This window comes from Diospyros lotus, chromosome 14, assembly GCF_014633365.1.
Source record: "Diospyros lotus cultivar Yz01 chromosome 14, ASM1463336v1, whole genome shotgun sequence".
Taxonomy (NCBI): Eukaryota; Viridiplantae; Streptophyta; class Magnoliopsida; order Ericales; family Ebenaceae; genus Diospyros; species Diospyros lotus.
In genome coordinates this window covers 33826625-33851650 of record NC_068351.1, presented here as the reverse complement: position 1 = coordinate 33851650, position 25026 = coordinate 33826625, and the positions used below count along the sequence as shown (strand labels likewise).

The 25026-nt window shown below is 38.6% G+C and overlaps 1 protein-coding gene across 1 annotated transcript in view; it reads right to left on the bottom strand.

Annotated features, from left to right (window-relative positions):
- LOC127789890 (uncharacterized) overlaps positions 1-14925 on the bottom strand; it is a 29832-nt gene extending 14907 nt beyond the window's left edge. The window contains exons 1-2 of the mRNA XM_052318961.1: positions 14730-14925; positions 2211-7630 (exon numbers count right to left, since the gene is read on the bottom strand). Coding sequence (XP_052174921.1) covers positions 2211-7630; positions 14730-14761 — 5452 coding nt within the window. The 5' untranslated portion in view covers positions 14762-14925. The remainder of the gene's footprint in view (positions 1-2210; positions 7631-14729) is intronic.
- Positions 14926-25026: the final 10101 nt, after the last annotated feature.

The following is a 25026-nucleotide window of genomic DNA, read 5'->3' as shown; positions in this document are numbered from 1 at the left end:
TATGAGGAGGTTGGTAAGTATTGGATGAAGAACCTTGATTTTGTTGGAAGGTGTATTGTTGTGCAGGGAATGGAGGTTGAGAATGATTTCCAGAATCATTTCTCCAAGAAAAATTGGGGTGATTTCTATTATTAGGATGGTATGAATTGTAGTTCTGATTATTCCCATAATAGACTCCACTCTGATTTTGATTTTGTCTCCCTTCAAAGTTGTGTGAATGATTGTTATTAGTCTGCCCATACAATACCTCCTTGAAAGCAGGTAAGGTAGGACATTCTTCAGTTGAATGATCTGATGCATCACACACAACACACTTTACTTCCACTTGATTAACAGATTGCACCTTTTTGGGTTGCATGTTTTCAACTTTCTTTGTTAAAGCAGTTAATCTTGCATTTAAATCGTCACTCTCACTTAGTTGGTATCTCCCTCTAGGTTGTGGATTTTCTCTTGAATCAAGAGCAGATGTTGGACCAACTTCCCAATTCCTTGTATTCTCAGCCAATGTGTCAAAGAAGTGGAAAGCTTCTTCTGGAGTCTTCTCATAGAATTCTCCATTGCACATTGTAGAAACTAGCATTTTCAATTGGGGAGTGAGTGAATCATAAAAGAAACTGACCACTCTCCATTGCTCAAAAGCATGGTGCGGACAAGTGTGAAGAAGGTCTTTGAACCTTTCCCACGCTTGAGCAAAATTCTCATTTGGTTTACAAGCAAAGTTCATGATTTGTCTTTGAAGAGTAGCAGTTCTGTTGGCAGGGAAATATTTTTTTAAGAAAGTTGTTTGCATTTCTCTCCAAGTTCCTATAGATCTAGGTGGGAGAGTGCTTAACCATATTTTTGCCTTATCTTTCAGTGAGAATGGAAAGAGTTTTAATCTTGTGACATCCTCATTTGCTGTATGGTCCATGCAAGTGCTACACACTTCCTCAAATTCTTTCATATGAGTATATGGATTTTTAGAATCCATGCCATGAAAAGTTGGCAACAATTGGATTGTGCCAGGTTTGAAGTTAAACCTATGATGGTTGATGGGAAGAATAATACAAGAGGGGGTTGTCTGCCTAGGAGGATGAAGATATTCTCTAAGGGGTCTGATCATCTCCTGATCAATGGGATCAGGGTCACCGTGGTCACTACCACGTGCAGACATGTTGTGTGCAAGTGGTATGTTCTCATTGTGTTGAGACATGAGTGACTGAATTTCTACAGTTCTACCAGACCTAAGTATCATACACAATAGAAAAAAAAAAATAAAGTAAAAAGAAACAGAGTTACCGAATTTATCAGGAGATGTTTTTTTTTTTTTTCCTTTTTGTTTTTTGCCTCAATCTCCCGGCAACGGCGCCAAAATTTGGCTGCACTCCCACCCTGCAATTAAAATACAAAACAAAACACAATAAAAATTTTATATTTTTTTTTCTTTATTTAGGTGAGAGGTTTATACTCGTCAGTGTACGAGTGCAGTTGTAGTCCAAATTTAAATTTATATTTTCTGAATGAGTCCAGGTCGTCCACTGAGAGATTTATTTATGGCAAAATAAAAAGAATGTCACACACAAGTACACACGCATTTGGACAAATTGGCAACAAAGTTTTTTATGGTTTTTTAAACAACAGATACTAGGAAATAATTTAAGGCAGTAATTAAAGTGAGAATATAAAATTGGATAGTACTTGAGTTAAGACAATTTCAGTGCCAACCCGTTGATTCCCAAATTTTAACAGATAAGGTGAGTAACATTAATTTAAATTTCAGTATGAGTATGTTTTGATTATTGAGAAATCACTAGATTTGGATTGGAGCGTAAGCCTAACTTAGAGCTTTCATGTCACGCATGAGAGTTACTAGAACTGGAAACGCTATCATACCCAAACCCGGATGATTAACTTAGTTGTTTTGTGTATTAATTGCAATTGAATTTATGGTAGTTGCTTAAATTAGAATCCTGCATATCATGTATGGGGATTGCTTAAACTAGAACTATCATCATCTCTAATTGCATTTAATAACAAACCCTCAACACTACCCCGGTATGGTTTCAACCTATGACCATTGACTGTAAGAAGTTGTCCTGACTCCGGATTTTCTATCTCAAAGGCCCCATATCCTGAGATGGACTTGATTACAAATGGGCCGACCCATCGAGACTTCAATTTTCCTGGGAATAGATGCAATCGAGAATCATACAAGAGTACCTGTTGCCCTACCTGAAAGCTTTTTCGAATGATGTGCCGATCATGTAACTCTTTCATGCGAACCTTGGCCAATCGTGCATTTTCAAATGCCTCATTCCGAATTTCCTCAAGCTCATTCAATTGGAGCTTTCTAGATAAGCCTGCTTCAGTTAGACTCTTGTTGATCTTATGAATTGCCCAATATGCTTTATGCTCAATTTCCACCGGCAGATGACAAGATTTACCGTATACTAGCCTATAGGGAGACATTCCCAAAATTGTTTTGTAAGCTGTCCTGTATGCCCAAAGAGCGTCTACTAGTCTTAAGGACCAATCCTTACGATTAGCAGCAACAGTCTTTTCCAATATGCGCTTAATCTCCCTATTGGCTAGTTCGGCTTGACCATTGGTTTGGGGATGGTATGGTGTTGCAACCTTATGCAGTACACCATATTTCTTCATTAATCCTGCCACAACTTTATTACAAAAATGAGAACCCCCATCACTGATGATTGCTCGTGGCATCCCAAATCGACTGAATATGTTTTCTTTCAAAAATTTCACAACAGTCCTATGGTCATTTGTTCTGGCTGGGATTGCTTCTACCCATTTGGACACATAGTCAACAGCAAGTAAGATGTATTCATGACCAAATGAATTGACAAATGGGCCCATAAAATCCATACCCCAACAGTCAAAAACTTCTAACACTTGGATCGGATGTAATGGCATCATGTTTCTCCTTGACAGACTTCCTAACCTTTGACATCGATCACAATTTGAACAGAACTTGTACACATCCTTGAACAGTGTCGGCCAATAAAATCCACTCTGAAAAATTTTTGCAACTGTTTTCTTGACAGAAAAATGGCCTCCACATGCAAGAGTATGACAGAAATTAATGACACTTTGTTGCTCATGATCGGGTATGCATCTACGGATGATTTGGTCAGGACAATACTTGAAGAGGTAGGGCTCATCCCAAAAGAAGGTTCTGACTTTTCTGAAAAATTTATGCCTATCTTGCTTACTCCAATGGTCTGGGATCAGACCAGTTGCCAGGTAGTTCGCAATGTCGGCATACCAAGGGACAACAGATGATGCACGGATAACATTCACTTCAAACAGTTGCTCATCAGGAAAATTGTCATGAATTGGTTCATCAAATTGTGTGAGATCTTGACTTGGAATCCTTGACAAATGGTCAGCCACCACATTTTCTACTCCCTTCTTGTCTCTGATTTCAATGTTGAATTCTTGCAAGAGTAAGATCCATCGGAGGAGACGGGGTTTTGCATCTTGCTTTGTGAACAAATACTTCAGAGCAGCGTGATCAGTAAAAATGATTACTAGTGACCCTACGAGGTAAGATCGGAACTTGTCCAGGGCAAAGACAACTGCTAGTAACTCTTTCTCTGTAGTGGTGTAATTCTTTTGTGCCTCATTAAGAGTTTTGCTAGCGTAGTATATCACATGAGGTTTCTTATCCTTCCTCTGCCCTAACACAGCTCCTACTGCGTAATCACTAGCATCACACATAAGTTCAAACGGGAGGGACCAATCAGGGGGCTGAATGATAGGTGCTGAAATGAGTGCATCTTTCAATTTATCAAAAGCATTTTGACAGGCAGGACTCCATTCAAACGGAACATCCTGAGACAACAAATGGCACAAGGGTCTTGTTATGGTGCTGAAGGAAGCAATGAATCTCCTATAAAACCCTGCATGTCCCAAAAAACTTCTGATGTCTTTCACATTCCTAGGGATGGGGAGTTTTTGAATTGTTTCAATTTTTGACCTGTCTACCTCCATCCTCCTAGATGAAACGATGTGCCCCAAGACTATGCCCTGTTTCACCATGAAGTGACATTTTTCCCAATTGAGTATCAGATTTGTTTCCTCACATCTTGCTAAAACCCTTTTCAGATTCTCCAAACAGGCCTCAAAGTTACTTCCATAAACAGAAAAGTCATCCATAAATACTTCAACAATCTGCTCAACCATTTCACTGAAAATGCTCATCATACACCTTTGAAAGGTGGCTGGAGCATTGCATAACCCAAATGGCATGCGCCTGTATGCAAATGTCCCAAATGGACATGTGAAAGTAGTCTTCTCTTGATCTTCTAGTGCAATTTCTATCTGATTGTACCCTGAGTACCCATCTAAGAAACAATAGTAGGCTTGGCCTGCTATTCTCTCCAGAACTTGATCCAAGAAAGGCAAAGGAAAATGATCTTTCCTTGTCACAGAATTGAGCTTTCTATAATCAATGCACATACGCCATCCTGTCTGGATGCGTGTGGGAATCAGTTCATTGTTCTCATTTTTTACAACAGTGACTCCAGACTTTTTGGGTACTACCTGTGTTGGACTTACCCACTTAGAATCAGAGATTGGGTAAATTATTCCAGCATCCAATAGCTTAAGCACTTCTTTTCTGACAACTTCTTTCATGTTAGGATTTAATCTCCTTTGCATTTGCCTAACTGGTTTTGCTCCTTCTTCCAAGAATATCTTATGAATACAGATCAAAGGGCTAATACCTTGCAAATCTGAAATGGTCCATCCTAATGACTTCCTGTGTGCTTTTAGAACTTCTATCAGTTGTTGCTCTTGCTGAGGTGTCAAACTTGAAGAGATCACCACTGGGAATGCTTCCCCTTCTTCTAGAAAGACATACTTCAAATCACTGGGCAATGGCTTTCTCTCAGGCGTGGACTGATGGCTATCAGGAGCCATGAGCTTACTGTCCAAGTTCCTTAATGGCTCTAAACTAGGCATCCATGTAGGCTTCTCACTTTCTTTGCCTATGACTTCCACTTCTTTTATTTCTTCAAGATCTTGATTTTCTTCTTTGGGTCTTCTCATGAACTCTTCAAAATAGTCATTGGTCAGTGTTTGGATCAAGTCTACCTCCTCCACTTCACTCTCAGTGTCTTGATGTTTGGCTACCCTGAAGATATTCATTTCTACAGTCATGTTCCCAAAAGATAGCTTTAACACACCATTCCTACAGTTGATGATGGCATTTGATGTGGCAAGGAATGGTCGACCTAAGATGACTGGCACAGGAGGTTGAGGCCCCTGATGCGGCTGGGTGTCCAAAACGATGAAGTCTACTGGAAAGTAGAACTTATCGATTTGTACCAGAACATCCTCCACAATTTCTCGTGGAACTTTGACTGATCGATCAGCCAGCTGAAGGGTCACTCTAGTGGGTTTAAGCTCACCTAATCCCAACTGTTGATACACACTGTATGGCAACAAATTGACACTAGCTCCTAAATCCAAGAGTGCTCGATCAACCTTTTGGCTTCCTATGATGCATGTAATGGTTGGACAGCCTGGGTCTTTGTATTTGGGAGGAGTTTTTAATTGGAGAATGGCGCTGACTTGTTCAGTCAGAAATGCCTTTTCATGCACATTTGTTTTCCTTTTGACAGTGCACAGATCTTTCAAAAATTTTGCATATGAAGGTGTTTGTTTGATTGCATCCAACAGCGGGATGTTGATTCTCACTTGCTTAAACACTTCATATATATCTGCATTTTGTTGCTCTTTTTTCAAATGATTCAACCTTTGTGGAAAAGGTGGTTTGGGCCTGTATTGAATTTCTTTTTCATCTTCTTTTTGTTTTTCATTTTTCTCATTTTTTTCATTTTTTTCATTTTTCTCATTTTTTTTATTTTTCTCATTTTTTTCATTTTTTTCTACGGTGGATTCATGATCTTTTGGTTCTTTTTCTTCATCAACATGTTGGTTTATCCTAGGATCAGTTGGTTTCTCAATTATTTTTCCACTTCTTAGGGCAGTCACTGCTTGCACTTGTTCATGAGTGTTGGTTTCACTATTTGAAGCTTCTACTTGGTTGGTTTGTCTAATTGGGTTAGGATTAGTTTGGGATGGAAACCTTCCGGGTTCTCTCACACTCAATGTTTGTGTTATCTTGGTCAACTGGCTCCTAATGTCTTCTATGGCTCTGTTTGTTTGGTCTTGATTTTTGACAAGTTGAGCAACCTGATTGTTGATACCTGTTTGACTTTGGATGAACTGGTGCAAGGTATCTTCCAAAGATCTCCTATGAGGAGGTTGGTAAGTATTGGATGAAGAACCTTGATTTTGTTGGAAGGTGTATTGTTGTGCAGGGAATGGAGGTTGAGAATGATTTCCAGAATCATTTCTCCAAGAAAAATTGGGGTGATTTCTATTATTAGGATGGTATGAATTGTAGTTCTGATTATTCCCATAATAGACTCCACTCTGATTTTGATTTTGTCTCCCTTCAAAGTTGTGTGAATGATTGTTATTAGTCTGCCCATACAATACCTCCTTGAAAGCAGGTAAGGTAGGACATTCTTCAGTTGAATGATCTGATGCATCACACACAACACACTTTACTTCCACTTGATTAACAGATTGCACCTTTTTGGGTTGCATGTTTTCAACTTTCTTTGTTAAAGCAGTTAATCTTGCATTTAAATCGTCACTCTCACTTAGTTGGTATCTCCCTCTAGGTTGTGGATTTTCTCTTGAATCAAGAGCAGATGTTGGACCAACTTCCCAATTCCTTGTATTCTCAGCCAATGTGTCAAAGAAGTGGAAAGCTTCTTCTGGAGTCTTCTCATAGAATTCTCCATTGCACATTGTAGAAACTAGCATTTTCAATTGGGGAGTGAGTGAATCATAAAAGAAACTGACCACTCTCCATTGCTCAAAAGCATGGTGCGGACAAGTGTGAAGAAGGTCTTTGAACCTTTCCCACGCTTGAGCAAAATTCTCATTTGGTTTACAAGCAAAGTTCATGATTTGTCTTTGAAGAGTAGCAGTTCTGTTGGCAGGGAAATATTTTTTTAAGAAAGTTGTTTGCATTTCTCTCCAAGTTCCTATAGATCTAGGTGGGAGAGTGCTTAACCATATTTTTGCCTTATCTTTCAGTGAGAATGGAAAGAGTTTTAATCTTGTGACATCCTCATTTGCTGTATGGTCCATGCAAGTGCTACACACTTCCTCAAATTCTTTCATATGAGTATATGGATTTTTAGAATCCATGCCATGAAAAGTTGGCAACAATTGGATTGTGCCAGGTTTGAAGTTAAACCTATGATGGTTGATGGGAAGAATAATACAAGAGGGGGTTGTCTGCCTAGGAGGATGAAGATATTCTCTAAGGGGTCTGATCATCTCCTGATCAATGGGATCAGGGTCACCGTGGTCACTACCACGTGCAGACATGTTGTGTGCAAGTGGTATGTTCTCATTGTGTTGAGACATGAGTGACTGAATTTCTACAGTTCTACCAGACCTAAGTATCATACACAATAGAAAAAAAAAAATAAAGTAAAAAGAAACAGAGTTACCGAATTTATCAGGAGATGTTTTTTTTTTTTTCCTTTTTGTTTTTTGCCTCAATCTCCCGGCAACGGCGCCAAAATTTGGCTGCACTCCCACCCTGCAATTAAAATACAAAACAAAACACAATAAAAATTTTATATTTTTTTTTCTTTATTTAGGTGAGAGGTTTATACTCGTCAGTGTACGAGTGCAGTTGTAGTCCAAATTTAAATTTATATTTTCTGAATGAGTCCAGGTCGTCCACTGAGAGATTTATTTATGGCAAAATAAAAAGAATGTCACACACAAGTACACACGCATTTGGACAAATTGGCAACAAAGTTTTTTATGGTTTTTTAAACAACAGATACTAGGAAATAATTTAAGGCAGTAATTAAAGTGAGAATATAAAATTGGATAGTACTTGAGTTAAGACAATTTCAGTGCCAACCCGTTGATTCCCAAATTTTAACAGATAAGGTGAGTAACATTAATTTAAATTTCAGTATGAGTATGTTTTGATTATTGAGAAATCACTAGATTTGGATTGGAGCGTAAGCCTAACTTAGAGCTTTCATGTCACGCATGAGAGTTACTAGAACTGGAAACGCTATCATACCCAAACCCGGATGATTAACTTAGTTGTTTTGTGTATTAATTGCAATTGAATTTATGGTAGTTGCTTAAATTAGAATCCTGCATATCATGTATGGGGATTGCTTAAACTAGAACTATCATCATCTCTAATTGCATTTAATAACAAACCCTCAACACTACCCCGGTATGGTTTCAACCTATGACCATTGACTGTAAGAAGTTGTCCTGACTCCGGATTTTCTATCTCAAAGGCCCCATATCCTGAGATGGACTTGATTACAAATGGGCCGACCCATCGAGACTTCAATTTTCCTGGGAATAGATGCAATCGAGAATCATACAAGAGTACCTGTTGCCCTACCTGAAAGCTTTTTCGAATGATGTGCCGATCATGTAACTCTTTCATGCGAACCTTGGCCAATCGTGCATTTTCAAATGCCTCATTCCGAATTTCCTCAAGCTCATTCAATTGGAGCTTTCTAGATAAGCCTGCTTCAGTTAGACTCTTGTTGATCTTATGAATTGCCCAATATGTTTTATGCTCAATTTCCACCGGCAGATGACAAGATTTACCGTATACTAGCCTATAGGGAGACATTCCCAAAATTGTTTTGTAAGCTGTCCTGTATGCCCAAAGAGCGTCTACTAGTCTTAAGGACCAATCCTTACGATTAGCAGCAACAGTCTTTTCCAATATGCGCTTAATCTCCCTATTGGCTAGTTCGGCTTGACCATTGGTTTGGGGATGGTATGGTGTTGCAACCTTATGCAGTACACCATATTTCTTCATTAATCCTGCCACAACTTTATTACAAAAATGAGAACCCCCATCACTGATGATTGCTCGTGGCATCCCAAATCGACTGAATATGTTTTCTTTCAAAAATTTCACAACAGTCCTATGGTCATTTGTTCTGGCTGGGATTGCTTCTACCCATTTGGACACATAGTCAACAGCAAGTAAGATGTATTCATGACCAAATGAATTGACAAATGGGCCCATAAAATCCATACCCCAACAGTCAAAAACTTCTAACACTTGGATCGGATGTAATGGCATCATGTTTCTCCTTGACAGACTTCCTAACCTTTGACATCGATCACAATTTGAACAGAACTTGTACACATCCTTGAACAGTGTCGGCCAATAAAATCCACTCTGAAAAATTTTTGCAACTGTTTTCTTGACAGAAAAATGGCCTCCACATGCAAGAGTATGACAGAAATTAATGACACTTTGTTGCTCATGATCGGGTATGCATCTACGGATGATTTGGTCAGGACAATACTTGAAGAGGTAGGGCTCATCCCAAAAGAAGGTTCTGACTTTTCTGAAAAATTTATGCCTATCTTGCTTACTCCAATGGTCTGGGATCAGACCAGTTGCCAGGTAGTTCGCAATGTCGGCATACCAAGGGACAACAGATGATGCACGGATAACATTCACTTCAAACAGTTGCTCATCAGGAAAATTGTCATGAATTGGTTCATCAAATTGTGTGAGATCTTGACTTGGAATCCTTGACAAATGGTCAGCCACCACATTTTCTACTCCCTTCTTGTCTCTGATTTCAATGTTGAATTCTTGCAAGAGTAAGATCCATCGGAGGAGACGGGGTTTTGCATCTTGCTTTGTGAACAAATACTTCAGAGCAGCGTGATCAGTAAAAATGATTACTAGTGACCCTACGAGGTAAGATCGGAACTTGTCCAGGGCAAAGACAACTGCTAGTAACTCTTTCTCTGTAGTGGTGTAATTCTTTTGTGCCTCATTAAGAGTTTTGCTAGCGTAGTATATCACATGAGGTTTCTTATCCTTCCTCTGCCCTAACACAGCTCCTACTGCGTAATCACTAGCATCACACATAAGTTCAAACGGGAGGGACCAATCAGGGGGCTGAATGATAGGTGCTGAAATGAGTGCATCTTTCAATTTATCAAAAGCATTTTGACAGGCAGGACTCCATTCAAACGGAACATCCTGAGACAACAAATGGCACAAGGGTCTTGTTATGGTGCTGAAGGAAGCAATGAATCTCCTATAAAACCCTGCATGTCCCAAAAAACTTCTGATGTCTTTCACATTCCTAGGGATGGGGAGTTTTTGAATTGTTTCAATTTTTGACCTGTCTACCTCCATCCTCCTAGATGAAACGATGTGCCCCAAGACTATGCCCTGTTTCACCATGAAGTGACATTTTTCCCAATTGAGTATCAGATTTGTTTCCTCACATCTTGCTAAAACCCTTTTCAGATTCTCCAAACAGGCCTCAAAGTTACTTCCATAAACAGAAAAGTCATCCATAAATACTTCAACAATCTGCTCAACCATTTCACTGAAAATGCTCATCATACACCTTTGAAAGGTGGCTGGAGCATTGCATAACCCAAATGGCATGCGCCTGTATGCAAATGTCCCAAATGGACATGTGAAAGTAGTCTTCTCTTGATCTTCTAGTGCAATTTCTATCTGATTGTACCCTGAGTACCCATCTAAGAAACAATAGTAGGCTTGGCCTGCTATTCTCTCCAGAACTTGATCCAAGAAAGGCAAAGGAAAATGATCTTTCCTTGTCACAGAATTGAGCTTTCTATAATCAATGCACATACGCCATCCTGTCTGGATGCGTGTGGGAATCAGTTCATTGTTCTCATTTTTTACAACAGTGACTCCAGACTTTTTGGGTACTACCTGTGTTGGACTTACCCACTTAGAATCAGAGATTGGGTAAATTATTCCAGCATCCAATAGCTTAAGCACTTCTTTTCTGACAACTTCTTTCATGTTAGGATTTAATCTCCTTTGCATTTGCCTAACTGGTTTTGCTCCTTCTTCCAAGAATATCTTATGAATACAGATCAAAGGGCTAATACCTTGCAAATCTGAAATGGTCCATCCTAATGACTTCCTGTGTGCTTTTAGAACTTCTATCAGTTGTTGCTCTTGCTGAGGTGTCAAACTTGAAGAGATCACCACTGGGAATGCTTCCCCTTCTTCTAGAAAGACATACTTCAAATCACTGGGCAATGGCTTTCTCTCAGGCGTGGACTGATGGCTATCAGGAGCCATGAGCTTACTGTCCAAGTTCCTTAATGGCTCTAAACTAGGCATCCATGTAGGCTTCTCACTTTCTTTGCCTATGACTTCCACTTCTTTTATTTCTTCAAGATCTTGATTTTCTTCTTTGGGTCTTCTCATGAACTCTTCAAAATAGTCATTGGTCAGTGTTTGGATCAAGTCTACCTCCTCCACTTCACTCTCAGTGTCTTGATGTTTGGCTACCCTGAAGATATTCATTTCTACAGTCATGTTCCCAAAAGATAGCTTTAACACACCATTCCTACAGTTGATGATGGCATTTGATGTGGCAAGGAATGGTCGACCTAAGATGACTGGCACAGGAGGTTGAGGCCCCTGATGCGGCTGGGTGTCCAAAACGATGAAGTCTACTGGAAAGTAGAACTTATCGATTTGTACCAGAACATCCTCCACAATTTCTCGTGGAACTTTGACTGATCGATCAGCCAGCTGAAGGGTCACTCTAGTGGGTTTAAGCTCACCTAATCCCAACTGTTGATACACACTGTATGGCAACAAATTGACACTAGCTCCTAAATCCAAGAGTGCTCGATCAACCTTTTGGCTTCCTATGATGCATGTAATGGTTGGACAGCCTGGGTCTTTGTATTTGGGAGGAGTTTTTAATTGGAGAATGGCGCTGACTTGTTCAGTCAGAAATGCCTTTTCATGCACATTTGTTTTCCTTTTGACAGTGCACAGATCTTTCAAAAATTTTGCATATGAAGGTGTTTGTTTGATTGCATCCAACAGCGGGATGTTGATTCTCACTTGCTTAAACACTTCATATATATCTGCATTTTGTTGCTCTTTTTTCAAATGATTCAACCTTTGTGGAAAAGGTGGTTTGGGCCTGTATTGAATTTCTTTTTCATCTTCTTTTTGTTTTTCATTTTTCTCATTTTTTTCATTTTTTTCATTTTTCTCATTTTTTTTATTTTTCTCATTTTTTTCATTTTTTTCTACGGTGGATTCATGATCTTTTGGTTCTTTTTCTTCATCAACATGTTGGTTTATCCTAGGATCAGTTGGTTTCTCAATTATTTTTCCACTTCTTAGGGCAGTCACTGCTTGCACTTGTTCATGAGTGTTGGTTTCACTATTTGAAGCTTCTACTTGGTTGGTTTGTCTAATTGGGTTAGGATTAGTTTGGGATGGAAACCTTCCGGGTTCTCTCACACTCAATGTTTGTGTTATCTTGGTCAACTGGCTCCTAATGTCTTCTATGGCTCTGTTTGTTTGGTCTTGATTTTTGACAAGTTGAGCAACCTGATTGTTGATACCTGTTTGACTTTGGATGAACTGGTGCAAGGTATCTTCCAAAGATCTCCTATGAGGAGGTTGGTAAGTATTGGATGAAGAACCTTGATTTTGTTGGAAGGTGTATTGTTGTGCAGGGAATGGAGGTTGAGAATGATTTCCAGAATCATTTCTCCAAGAAAAATTGGGGTGATTTCTATTATTAGGATGGTATGAATTGTAGTTCTGATTATTCCCATAATAGACTCCACTCTGATTTTGATTTTGTCTCCCTTCAAAGTTGTGTGAATGATTGTTATTAGTCTGCCCATACAATACCTCCTTGAAAGCAGGTAAGGTAGGACATTCTTCAGTTGAATGATCTGATGCATCACACACAACACACTTTACTTCCACTTGATTAACAGATTGCACCTTTTTGGGTTGCATGTTTTCAACTTTCTTTGTTAAAGCAGTTAATCTTGCATTTAAATCGTCACTCTCACTTAGTTGGTATCTCCCTCTAGGTTGTGGATTTTCTCTTGAATCAAGAGCAGATGTTGGACCAACTTCCCAATTCCTTGTATTCTCAGCCAATGTGTCAAAGAAGTGGAAAGCTTCTTCTGGAGTCTTCTCATAGAATTCTCCATTGCACATTGTAGAAACTAGCATTTTCAATTGGGGAGTGAGTGAATCATAAAAGAAACTGACCACTCTCCATTGCTCAAAAGCATGGTGCGGACAAGTGTGAAGAAGGTCTTTGAACCTTTCCCACGCTTGAGCAAAATTCTCATTTGGTTTACAAGCAAAGTTCATGATTTGTCTTTGAAGAGTAGCAGTTCTGTTGGCAGGGAAATATTTTTTTAAGAAAGTTGTTTGCATTTCTCTCCAAGTTCCTATAGATCTAGGTGGGAGAGTACTTAACCATATTTTTGCCTTATCTTTCAGTGAGAATGGAAAGAGTTTTAATCTTGTGACATCCTCATTTGCTGTATGGTCCATGCAAGTGCTACACACTTCCTCAAATTCTTTCATATGAGTATATGGATTTTTAGAATCCATGCCATGAAAAGTTGGCAACAATTGGATTGTGCCAGGTTTGAAGTTAAACCTATGATGGTTGATGGGAAGAATAATACAAGAGGGGGTTGTCTGCCTAGGAGGATGAAGATATTCTCTAAGGGGTCTGATCATCTCCTGATCAATGGGATCAGGGTCACCGTGGTCACTACCACGTGCAGACATGTTGTGTGCAAGTGGTATGTTCTCATTGTGTTGAGACATGAGTGACTGAATTTCTACAGTTCTACCAGACCTAAGTATCATACACAATAGAAAAAAAAAATAAAGTAAAAAGAAACAGAGTTACCGAATTTATCAGGAGATGTTTTTTTTTTTTTCCTTTTTGTTTTTTGCCTCAATCTCCCGGCAACGGCGCCAAAATTTGGCTGCACTCCCACCCTGCAATTAAAACACAAAACAAAACACAATAAAAATTTTATATTTTTTTTTTCTTTATTTAGGTGAGAGGTTTATACTCGTCAGTGTACGAGTGCAGTTGTAGTCCAAATTTAAATTTATATTTTCTGAATGAGTCCAGGTCGTCCACTGAGAGATTTATTTATGGCAAAATAAAAAGAATGTCACACACAAGTACACACGCATTTGGACAAATTGGCAACAAAGTTTTTTATGGTTTTTTAAACAACAGATACTAGGAAATAATTTAAGGCAGTAATTAAAGTGAGAATATAAAATTGGATAGTACTTGAGTTAAGACAATTTCAGTGCCAACCCGTTGATTCCCAAATTTTAACAGATAAGGTGAGTAACATTAATTTAAATTTCAGTATGAGTATGTTTTGATTATTGAGAAATCACTAGATTTGGATTGGAGCGTAAGCCTAACTTAGAGCTTTCATGTCACGCATGAGAGTTACTAGAACTGGAAACGCTATCATACCCAAACCCGGATGATTAACTTAGTTGTTTTGTGTATTAATTGCAATTGAATTTATGGTAGTTGCTTAAATTAGAATCCTGCATATCATGTATGGGGATTGCTTAAACTAGAACTATCATCATCTCTAATTGCATTTAATAACAAACCCTCAACACTACCCCGGTATGGTTTCAACCTATGACCATTGACTGTAAGAAGTTGTCCTGACTCCGGATTTTCTATCTCAAAGGCCCCATATCCTGAGATGGACTTGATTACAAATGGGCCGACCCATCGAGACTTCAATTTTCCTGGGAATAGATGCAATCGAGAATCATACAAGAGTACCTGTTGCCCTACCTGAAAGCTTTTTCGAATGATGTGCCGATCATGTAACTCTTTCATGCGAACCTTGGCCAATCGTGCATTTTCAAATGCCTCATTCCGAATTTCCTCAAGCTCATTCAATTGGAGCTTTCTAGATAAGCCTGCTTCAGTTAGACTCTTGTTGATCTTATGAATTGCCCAATATGCTTTATGCTCAATCTACCCGGCAACGGCGCCAAAATTTGGCTGCACTCCCACCCTGCAATTAAAACACAAAACAAAACACAATAAAAATTTTATATTTTTTTTTTCTTTATTTAGGTGAGAGGTTTATATTCGTCAGTGTACGAGTGCAGTTGTAGTCCAAATTTAAATTTATATTTTCTGAATGAGTCCAGGTCGTCCACTGAGAGATTTATTTATGGCAAAATAAAAAGAATGTCACACACAAGTACACACGCATTTGGACAAATTGGCAACAAAGTTTTTTATGGTTTTTTAAACAACAGATACTAGGAAATAATTTAAGGCAGTAATTAAAGTGAGAATATAAAATTGGATAGTACTTGAGTTAAGACAATTTCAGTGCCAACCCGTTGATTCCCAAATTTTAACAGATAAGGTTAGTAACATTAATTTAATTTCAGATATGAGGGTTTGTTATTAAATGCAATTAGAGATGATGATAGTTCTAGTTTAAGCAATCCCCATACATGATATGCAGGATTCTAATTTAAGCAACTACCATAAATTCAATTGCAATTAATACACAAAACAACTAAGTTAATCATCCGGGTTTGGGTATGATAGCGTTTCCAGTTCTAGTAACTCTCATGCGTGACATGAAAGCTCTAAGTTAGGCTTACGCTCCAATCCAAACCTAGTGATTTCTCAATAATCAAAACATACTCATACTGAAATTTAAATTAATGTTACTCATTTAAAGCGTAGCTTTCTTTGGGAATCATTGGCGTTGGACACTGTCCTTGCCTTAACCCAAGATTAGATTTAGCTACTCATTTCCATTAATTAATTGACAGGAATTTAAATGACATAATTTAAATAACAGAATTTAAATGACAAGAATTAAAATAGCAAAAACTAACCGGCCATTTAGGCGGTGAATAATTTAAATGACAAAAATTAAAATTGCAGAAATTAAAGAGCATAAACTAACCGGCCATTTAGGCGGTGAATAATTAAAAGACAAGAATTAAAATTGCAGAAATTTAAAGACATAAACTAACCGGCCATTTAGGCGGTGAATAATAAAGTAATAATAAATGACATAAGAATTAAAAAGAAGAAAGGAAGGAAGTAAGATTACAAGAGAGAATACTAAAGAAAAGGGGAAAGAACAAGAACAATTCTCAAAGAGAGAATTATAAGGAAACAACTAAACTTTGATTCAAGAATAAGAATCACACTTACAAATGCAATCAACTGAGCTATTTATAGGCCACAAGATGCAATACAAACCACACAATTTCAATTATTCAATTAGACATAATTATATCTAATGGGCACTCACACATTTAAAGTTAAATGGATTTTAGCTATAACATCCACCTAATATTAAATGGATTTTAGCTAAAATACATACCTAATAAAACACTCATAAAGTTAAATGGATTTTAGCTATAACATCCACCTAATAGTTAAATGGATTTTAGCTAAAAAACACACCTAATAAAGCTCTCACATAAAAAATAAAAATAGATTTCTATAAATTATTTTTTTAATCTTCATTAGGATTAAAAATAATCCTTGGGCCTTCTCCACATAATATCTTCCATGGGTTGCTCAAATTGGGCCTTAATTCTTCATGGGCTTGAATTCTTCATGGGTTTGATTTCTTCATGGATTTGAATTCTTCATGGACTTTAAATCTTCATGGGCTTTAAATCTTCATGGGCTTGAATTCTTCATGCCTAAAACAAAAAAAAATAATTTAATGTTATTAATAAATTATATATTATATATATGTATTATACATGGCACATATATATTAGATTATATTTTATATATATATATATATATATTATATGCATGTATATAATAATGTATATGTATTATATATAATTTTATATATTATTATTATTTACTTTAGAACTTCATTTCATTCATCTTTCAATTTAAACTTGCATATAACCATAAAATATATATTAATATCTAATTTAAACCATATTTAAGATCAAAAGAAGGATATAATTATAACAAAATTTTTACAAAATTAACTACTAATCAGTTGGCCACTTCCGCCACCGCTGCTTGCCGCGAGCTCATCGCCTTCAGCCGCCACCCAACTCCCTCTCAATCTCCTTGCTTCTCCTCCCATCTCTCTCTCTCAATCTCTTGGATCTCTGCTTCCTTTGGCCAAGATTGCTGCCAATTTATAGGCAGCCATGATTTAAGCTCCACGATTTCTTAAGATTTTCCCCTCAAATCTTGCTGTCATACCCTCAAATCTCACTACCACAATCCCCCCATTTTGCGGCCAATATCTCGGCCATGAAGATCTCATAGAGACTGCCTCTGCCATTCACGCACATATACACGTGCATATATATATATATATATACAACTATTTATTACACTTTAAATTAAGAGAAATTATACATTAAAGCCCAATTTTATCATAATATCACTTGGGCAACTCCATAATTTCAATTATACCCTCAAACACTGGATTAAATTTCATTTTAATACTGAAAACGCAAAATTAATAATTTCGAAACTTAGTTAAAAAGGACGATTTCGCCCCAGTGTCGTCACCGGATTGTCGTTTCATCCTAAAACCACTGAAGGGTTGCTCACTACGCAAAATCGAAGCACCTCTAAGGGTCCGTTGATTTTTCGGGAGCCTCCTACAACGATTCGGTTTTTCAGCCTAAATGGCAGCTGTATTTTAGTTGTACCGAAAACTGTTCCCGATCCGATTTCTCTCGACACCATAAATCATATCTTGGGATGCTCATCAATGCTGTATGATTTTCTTTAGATAATTTCACTTCAAGACATTCCCTGCAGTTGATTTGGTACTTGAAATTGCTATAAAATCAATTTTTCGATATTCTAAACTCATCGAAATTACGTGGAATTCTCACACGAACATGGGGTATTACATTCTCTCCTCCTTATAAAAAATTTGTTCTCGAAATTTGCCACATATTCTAAATCTCAAAGTTAGAACTCTTAAACTGACAACACTTATCAATCCCTAGACAATCCACTTGTCAACCACACATTCCTTTCGGATCTCTCTTTCAAAGCCACTAACCACATAACTCGGTTATTGGGCCACGAGTCTCATCTCGAGCTCCTATCTAAGTCAGTACACATATCGTCGTAATGCGCCTGCAACTCTCATATCATCAATTTTTAATTTCTTTTTCAGTAAGTCACCCAATCGATATTCTTAATCACGACACTTCTCTAATTCCGATTTCCTATGATGTCATCCATCTTGTATTAATCAATCGTGCTTTGACAATCTTCCAACCTTAACACAAAAGTCCCTGATCTCGATACATTTTGACCTTTATCAAATTGATCCTCAAGGAAATATTTTTTTTATGTCATCAAACTATTTCACGTACCTTTGGATCCAAAAACATCACAAATATACGTCATCACATATCCTTGAAACTAGTTATGCCTTACCTTAGGTCATCTCAAACTTAGTCAGTGCTTAATCTTTGTGCTAATCTATTCGAGATTTCTATTGTTTCCTCATTCTTGTAGGTATTCATCGCCTGATATAACCTTGAGTTTCCTTCTATTGCCCACAATTATCTTCATGTCATATAACTATTTCCTCAAGAAATATTTATAATTAATAGATTTTATCTATCTCCAAATCTTCCTTTCGAAATCTAACTTTTAATATCAAGTGAAACCCAACGATGTCTTCCAATCTAGCAATATCAATATCCTTACATTGCTTGCTCATTTGATACTTAGTTGCCAAACTAATACCTATTCTTCCATATACTTATAACTTAAATAACTCATCACACTTTTCGAAGTGATCCTCAAATAACATTTTATATCATCAGATTAATCATTTGATCCTCAAATTTGCTTGAATTAATCCTCGAGTAATAACGTTTAATGTTAACTAACTTTAATCATGCTCGATCCTTAAGGCACCATCTCATACCAATCATATTTTTTCATAAAAAAATCATCTGATTACTTTCCTTGCATCTAACCATCGGCTCTTTTAACTTCCAGTCAACCGTAGTACAAGTTCACTTACCAACTCACAATCTCCGGATTTGCTCATTGACTCTATTGTTTACTTGTCTTGATAATAGTGCTATTAACTTTATTCGTACTATTCTAACCTCTTAGGCCACACATAGCTTAACATCTAATAATCTCAAGCCATCATTGATAAAATAATCCAATAATAATTTTTTTTTTAGAATACGTCCTAGCATTTCTCTTGCTTACTACTTTTCACTGATCGCATGCGCTTGGACCACATATCCACAGGCTCATCATTTTTTTTTTTTTAAACTTACTGATATCATTTTAATCATCGTCCAGCTACATATCCTCGATTTGCTCATCAGGGCTATCTAAGATTAATCATCTAGCCCAACAGAATCTCTATTCTTCAAAATTGAAAATCTTAAATCTCTGATAGATTTCAATCTATTAGTAACATTCTGGCACATCTGCCATTACTTGATTCTCTCAATCACGCCAAAGATTTTCACAATCCTCAAAATGGCAGTCCATAAGTATACTACCAGCTAGAGTGGGTAGGTACTTTCGTCACCTATGGTACTCCAATCCTTAGGAAAATTCCTCAAAAATCCCAAATCACGTTACCTGGTTCCAATTATTTCCTAAAAACAACCGAACCTCAAACTCCAAGGACTCTTTATCAAATGATACTTTAAACCTCAAATAACGATTCAGGTCCACATACCGATGCACAAGGCATAACTTATTCGCGAGTATTCTCTTACAGACTTTCGAATCCTCAAGCCCACTTGGCACACTGAACCATAGTCACAACATTTGTTGACTAGGTCTTCTTATCATTCCTTTAGGCTTGATACGACCTATTAAGCAGCTCTTTCATTTTTCGGTACCTGAACTCTACTTTGAACCGAGACTACCATCTCATGATCCTATTGCCCTACTAAATACCCAGGTGTTCCATTTCTCGAGTCTCGCATTGTTCGTCATGTCACCTACTCCCAAGATGACCACGGACCCTGATACAATTCTTTAAATAGGACACTCAGTCCATACTCAATCCATTTCATTTCGGGTTGATTCCCTATGCTACCGGCCTCTTTTAGCTAGTGGCACACTTTGTACCCTAGACCATTAGAACTTGGACCCTACACACTCTTAGGGTTCCTTGTCCCGTCTCTGTGAGTTCCATTGATTACACCACTACCACCTCATCAATTGGCGCTACTCATACGCTATCATTTGGCCATCTTTGGCCTCTTGCTTGACCCAATCTATTAGATCCCTAATCTTTACATCTCATTTCCGAGACTCTAAATGATCCTCGAAAAATATTTATCATTTGATCCTAACTCTTTAGCTAAGCTATGTCACATCAAACTAATCAATTTTGATTCGATCATCCTTAGTTTTCTCGTCTTTCATTGTAGGGATTTCAACTAATAACCTCAAATCAACAGTCTCTGAATCTCTCAGATCCATAATCACTGTTACCGAGTCAACCTTACACCCGAATCATATCATCGGTTTCTAACTTCAATAGCTAGATCATTGTACTAGCGTCTATCAGGCTTTTACTATTTACCGAGAATAGTAATCGTATACTGGAATAGTGTCTGTACATGAATAGTACACTAGGTAAGTTCCTAGGAATTAAAGAGAGGTGGGTCACAAATGGACACACTTAAATACCAAGTCTTTCCTTAGCCAAAACTTGCCTAGACATGCACTTCCACTACACAACACTTAATCCAATAACCTCTAAGCCTTCAACCGACAATCCTCGAATCTCCTAAATAGAGATTTCGTCTTACGAACCCTTGTCTCCTTTCCCTAAGCCTCCACTTGGGGTTCCTACTAACTGGTTCCATCAATACCGAATACCCTTAAGTCTTCAAATTGTTATTCCCTAATATCCAAATAGGGTTTAACTCTAATATCAACTATATCCAAGTTACTTAGGGCTTCCGATAATCTTAAGCTCTGATACCAACTGTAACGCTCCACTTTCCCGGGCACGTTAAGACTTGGGACATTTCTGGTACAATAATTTTTTTCTTTCAAACACTAAAGCTAAACCACATCATACCTCAAATCGGTCCCAGAACTCCCAATCATTTATCTCGAAAGAGAATCATTATACACATCAAATGCAGAAGCAATATCGAAATCTAGTATCTTAACATTGATCATAAATCAATTCTTACATCTTCATTAACCACAAGGATATACATCAACATTTCTCAAAACATTCAGAATTCAAAGTAGCAGAACTTAAATACATGGGCTACATAACATACATTCCACTCTTCATGCACTCTGCTAAGTGCCATTTCATGCCTCATTTATCCTTGTATCTGCTACAATCTCCACTTGGAACGTTTGAATATTCCAAAGGCAAAGCCCAAGTTAGATGATGAATCATCTAAGTAAAGGTACATAATGTTATGTCATGTGTGTATGCAATGTCTTTCATCGTAGGTGTCAACTGCACCCTTCATGCTACCTACCATTTTTGCGACCATCTCTTTCGAGGCCGAGGTGTATGGGTGCACCCTTGATAAAGTAGCGGTGCCAGTTCGTATTCCCTACGGCCACAAATGCACGTGATCGATGATATCAACGTGTATTTATGCATTTCATAGTCATGTATGCAGTTTACGTGATGGATACATATCAGGGCATGTCAATATGATGAAAACATTTTCGAGGAACATAAATCACTTATAAACCAAGTATTTTTCATAAACTAACTTAAATTGGGAAGTACAACTTACCTTCTCAAGCTTATCGAGTTACCTCGATATCCGTGCCTTGCCTCGTGCATTGCCTCGATTTGCGTGCCAATCTCAAAATTCGACAAGTAACTTCAACTTATTCCTCAAAGCATCCTAATCACCATAATTATTTAAATAAAAATTAAAACCTATTTTTCTATAATTTTTGGCATTTTTTCTCTATTTCTTCTTAATTTTCCTCAATAAATCCAAACTAAATATTTCTAAAATATTTTATCAAATATTCTTCTACAACAATTCATAAAATAATATTCTTGAATTTCTGAAATTTTCTAGGGAATTTTACTTACCTTAACTTAGTCTCTCTGCTTCCTCGATATGCGTGTCATATTCTCGAAATGCGTGCCTGGACTATTTTTTCACCCAAAATCTTCGGAATATTAGCAAATATCTAAATCCTATTTTTCGGGATTTTTTCGAAGACTTTTCGACAATTTTTTTTTTCATTTTCTTCCCATTTTTCCTTTTCTTTTTTTCCTTTCTTTTTCTTTTCTTTTTCCTCTTCTACTGTTCCATCTTCTTCTTCCCTGCTTCCACGAACCAGCTTCTTCTTCCTCTTTTGCCTCTTTTCTTCCTTTTCTTCTTCTTTTTCTTCTTTCTCTTCTCTTCTTCTTCCTCTCATTCTTTTCTTCCTTTGTTTCTTTTCCAGCTCATGGACTGCATCTTCTTCTTCGTGCGACCGCCGTCGGCACGCTGCCGCCTCCCTTGTCGGCCGCTTCCACCTCCCCCAGCCAGTGCACCGGCCACACCATCGCTCGTCGTTGCGAGCTGCCATCGCGACAGCTCCCTTGCCTCGCGTCCAGCAGCGAAGCTCGCGGCCATGGCCGCCTGTAACTATGCGGCCAACTTTGGCCACATTCGGCCTCGCTGGTCGTCGCTTCGACCTCAACCGAGCTCACCTCCATGGCTTTTTCGCGCTACTGCACTGCTGCTCAGATCACTGTTGGAAGCTCCTTTGCGCGCTGGTCTGCCTTACGCTCGAGCTGCCATGGCTGGAGCTTCACGCAACCAGCTGGAACGCATGGCTGCGTCGGCCACTTCCGCCACCGCTGCTTGCCGTGAGCTCATCACCTTCAGCCGCCACCCAACTCCCTCTCAATCTCCTTGCTTCTTGTAAGCACCCCCGCCTGGATATCCCAGCCGCCCGGACTACCCGAACGGGAGCGCCTACGGGAGGAGAAAAGAATGAAACACCAGACAAAGACCACCCCGGCATGCATACACGAAAATAAGAACAGCGGAAGCAAAGCTCAGGACATGCATGCACTATGGGTACCCCGCTAACATAGCGGTCACAAGATAAATAAATAGACACAAACTCCTGTGCCGACATACACAAGACTCAAGAAAACACCTGGCACAGTACGAAATAATAGAGTAAATTCTACTTAGACATCAGAGTGGATAGGGATTGACGAGACTGCCTGTACACCACACCGACTCTGCCGTTAAAGCTGACTCCCTTGCTATGGCCCACGCCGCCACTACCTGGAATGATGGAAAGCAAGGTGAGTCGAGAGACTCAGCAAGCATAAGGAAAAGAAAGGCTGTAGGCTGAGTATAACCAAAAAAACTCTTCCCAAAATAAACCCCCAGGTACACACAAGCCATGAGACACTACGACACAACAGCTCAATAGCATAACAAAATAAAAGCACATACCGGTCCTTGGGGCCCACATAAGACACTTGGCACCCAAGTCCCATACCAACCTGCCGCTGCCCTGAAAGGCAACAAATGTCTCCACAAACCTGCGCGCGCTGTCCCAGGCCGGTACTCCCGTCACCTGTATCCGTCGGTACTCCCGACAACCGAGCCAAAGGCTCCCTCGGAACGGTACTCCCGTCCGAGAACTAAATACTACCAGTATCCATGCAATGCACATAAAAATGCAATGGCGTAGTGAGCATCAACGTGATACAAGGCGCCCATGCATCCAGGCATCAGGCCATGCTCCGCCCACATAGTAAACCACACGCCATGCATATGCCGCGCTGGATGCAACCTAACCAAACTAGAATGTCTGTGTCCAAGCATACTCAATAAATGAATATCCCAACATGCATCCCGTTCCCATGTGCATATCAAATCATGAACAATAATGCAATGCATCTACTCATGCAGTAAATCACATACCGGCAGAGCTAGTCAGCAGTGCCCGGCACCGGTCAACGGCCAGTGACTAGGGGTATCCACCCGACGGTCCACATCAAGGCCGTATCATAGTCTACCCCAACGTCACCAACAACCAACCCTTGCCCCACTGCTCGATAGCTCTAACCGAACCATAAATAAATTTGAGAAAAACTGTAAGTAAATCCAATAAAATCGTAATTAAACCCTCACGTCTAGGAACCTAGTCCCCAAACTGGTTCAGCATCATTCCCGAAAGGAATGGGGGCGGTACAAACCCCCATAGGCTCACAACAAATAAAATGCTAGAAGTCTCGGATTTAATTTAATTAAAACAAATGAATAATAATTCAATAGATAAGGCTAAGTGCCAAAACAAAGTAAGGGAGAAGACTAAATACGAGAAATCACGGGGTCTTTCACGGGAATTGAAAAGCACGAGGAGAGGGTTAGGAGCTTGCCTTTACACAGCCGTTTCTTGCATTTCTTGCACTCCCGCTGCGAAGTAAAACGTTCGCTGGCAATAAATAAAATCGCAGCTTTAATTGAATAAATCTACCGTGTAACATAATTAATTTAGCCGTCTAAAATCCCACGTAAGCGCACCACAATTAATATCTCAACGAGTCTCATATTTATTTTAAATTAAATCACGCTAATAAAGCCAGCTTAATAAATTAAATTTAAATCAAACGACTCCAAATTCCATAATTAATAAACGAGTCGAAACAGACGAAGGGAGGGTATAAAATACGAGAAATCACAGGGTTTCTCACGGGAATTAAAGAATACGAGGAAAGGGATTGGAACTTGCCTGAAATCGGCTGATTCCTGTCTCTTTCGAGCTCCCGATGCAAATTAAATCATTTTCTAGCAAATAACACAATCGGGACCCAAATTAATTAATTTTAATCGCGAAAAATTATAATTAAAATATAACATGCTTCTATTAATTTTTACCCACGTACCTGATCACTTCCCATGCCGAAAAATTCCAAAATCCCTTTATTTTCCCCTTATTTTCTTCTCCTTTTCTTCTTCTTCTTCTTCTTCCCTTCTTCTCCCGCGCACTGCTCTGCGCGCCCTCTTCTTCTTCTTCTTCTCTTTCTTCTTCTTCTTCTTCTTCTTCTTCTTCTTCTTCCTTCTTCTCCTTCTTCTTCCTTTCTTCCCGCGGCCGCTGCTTC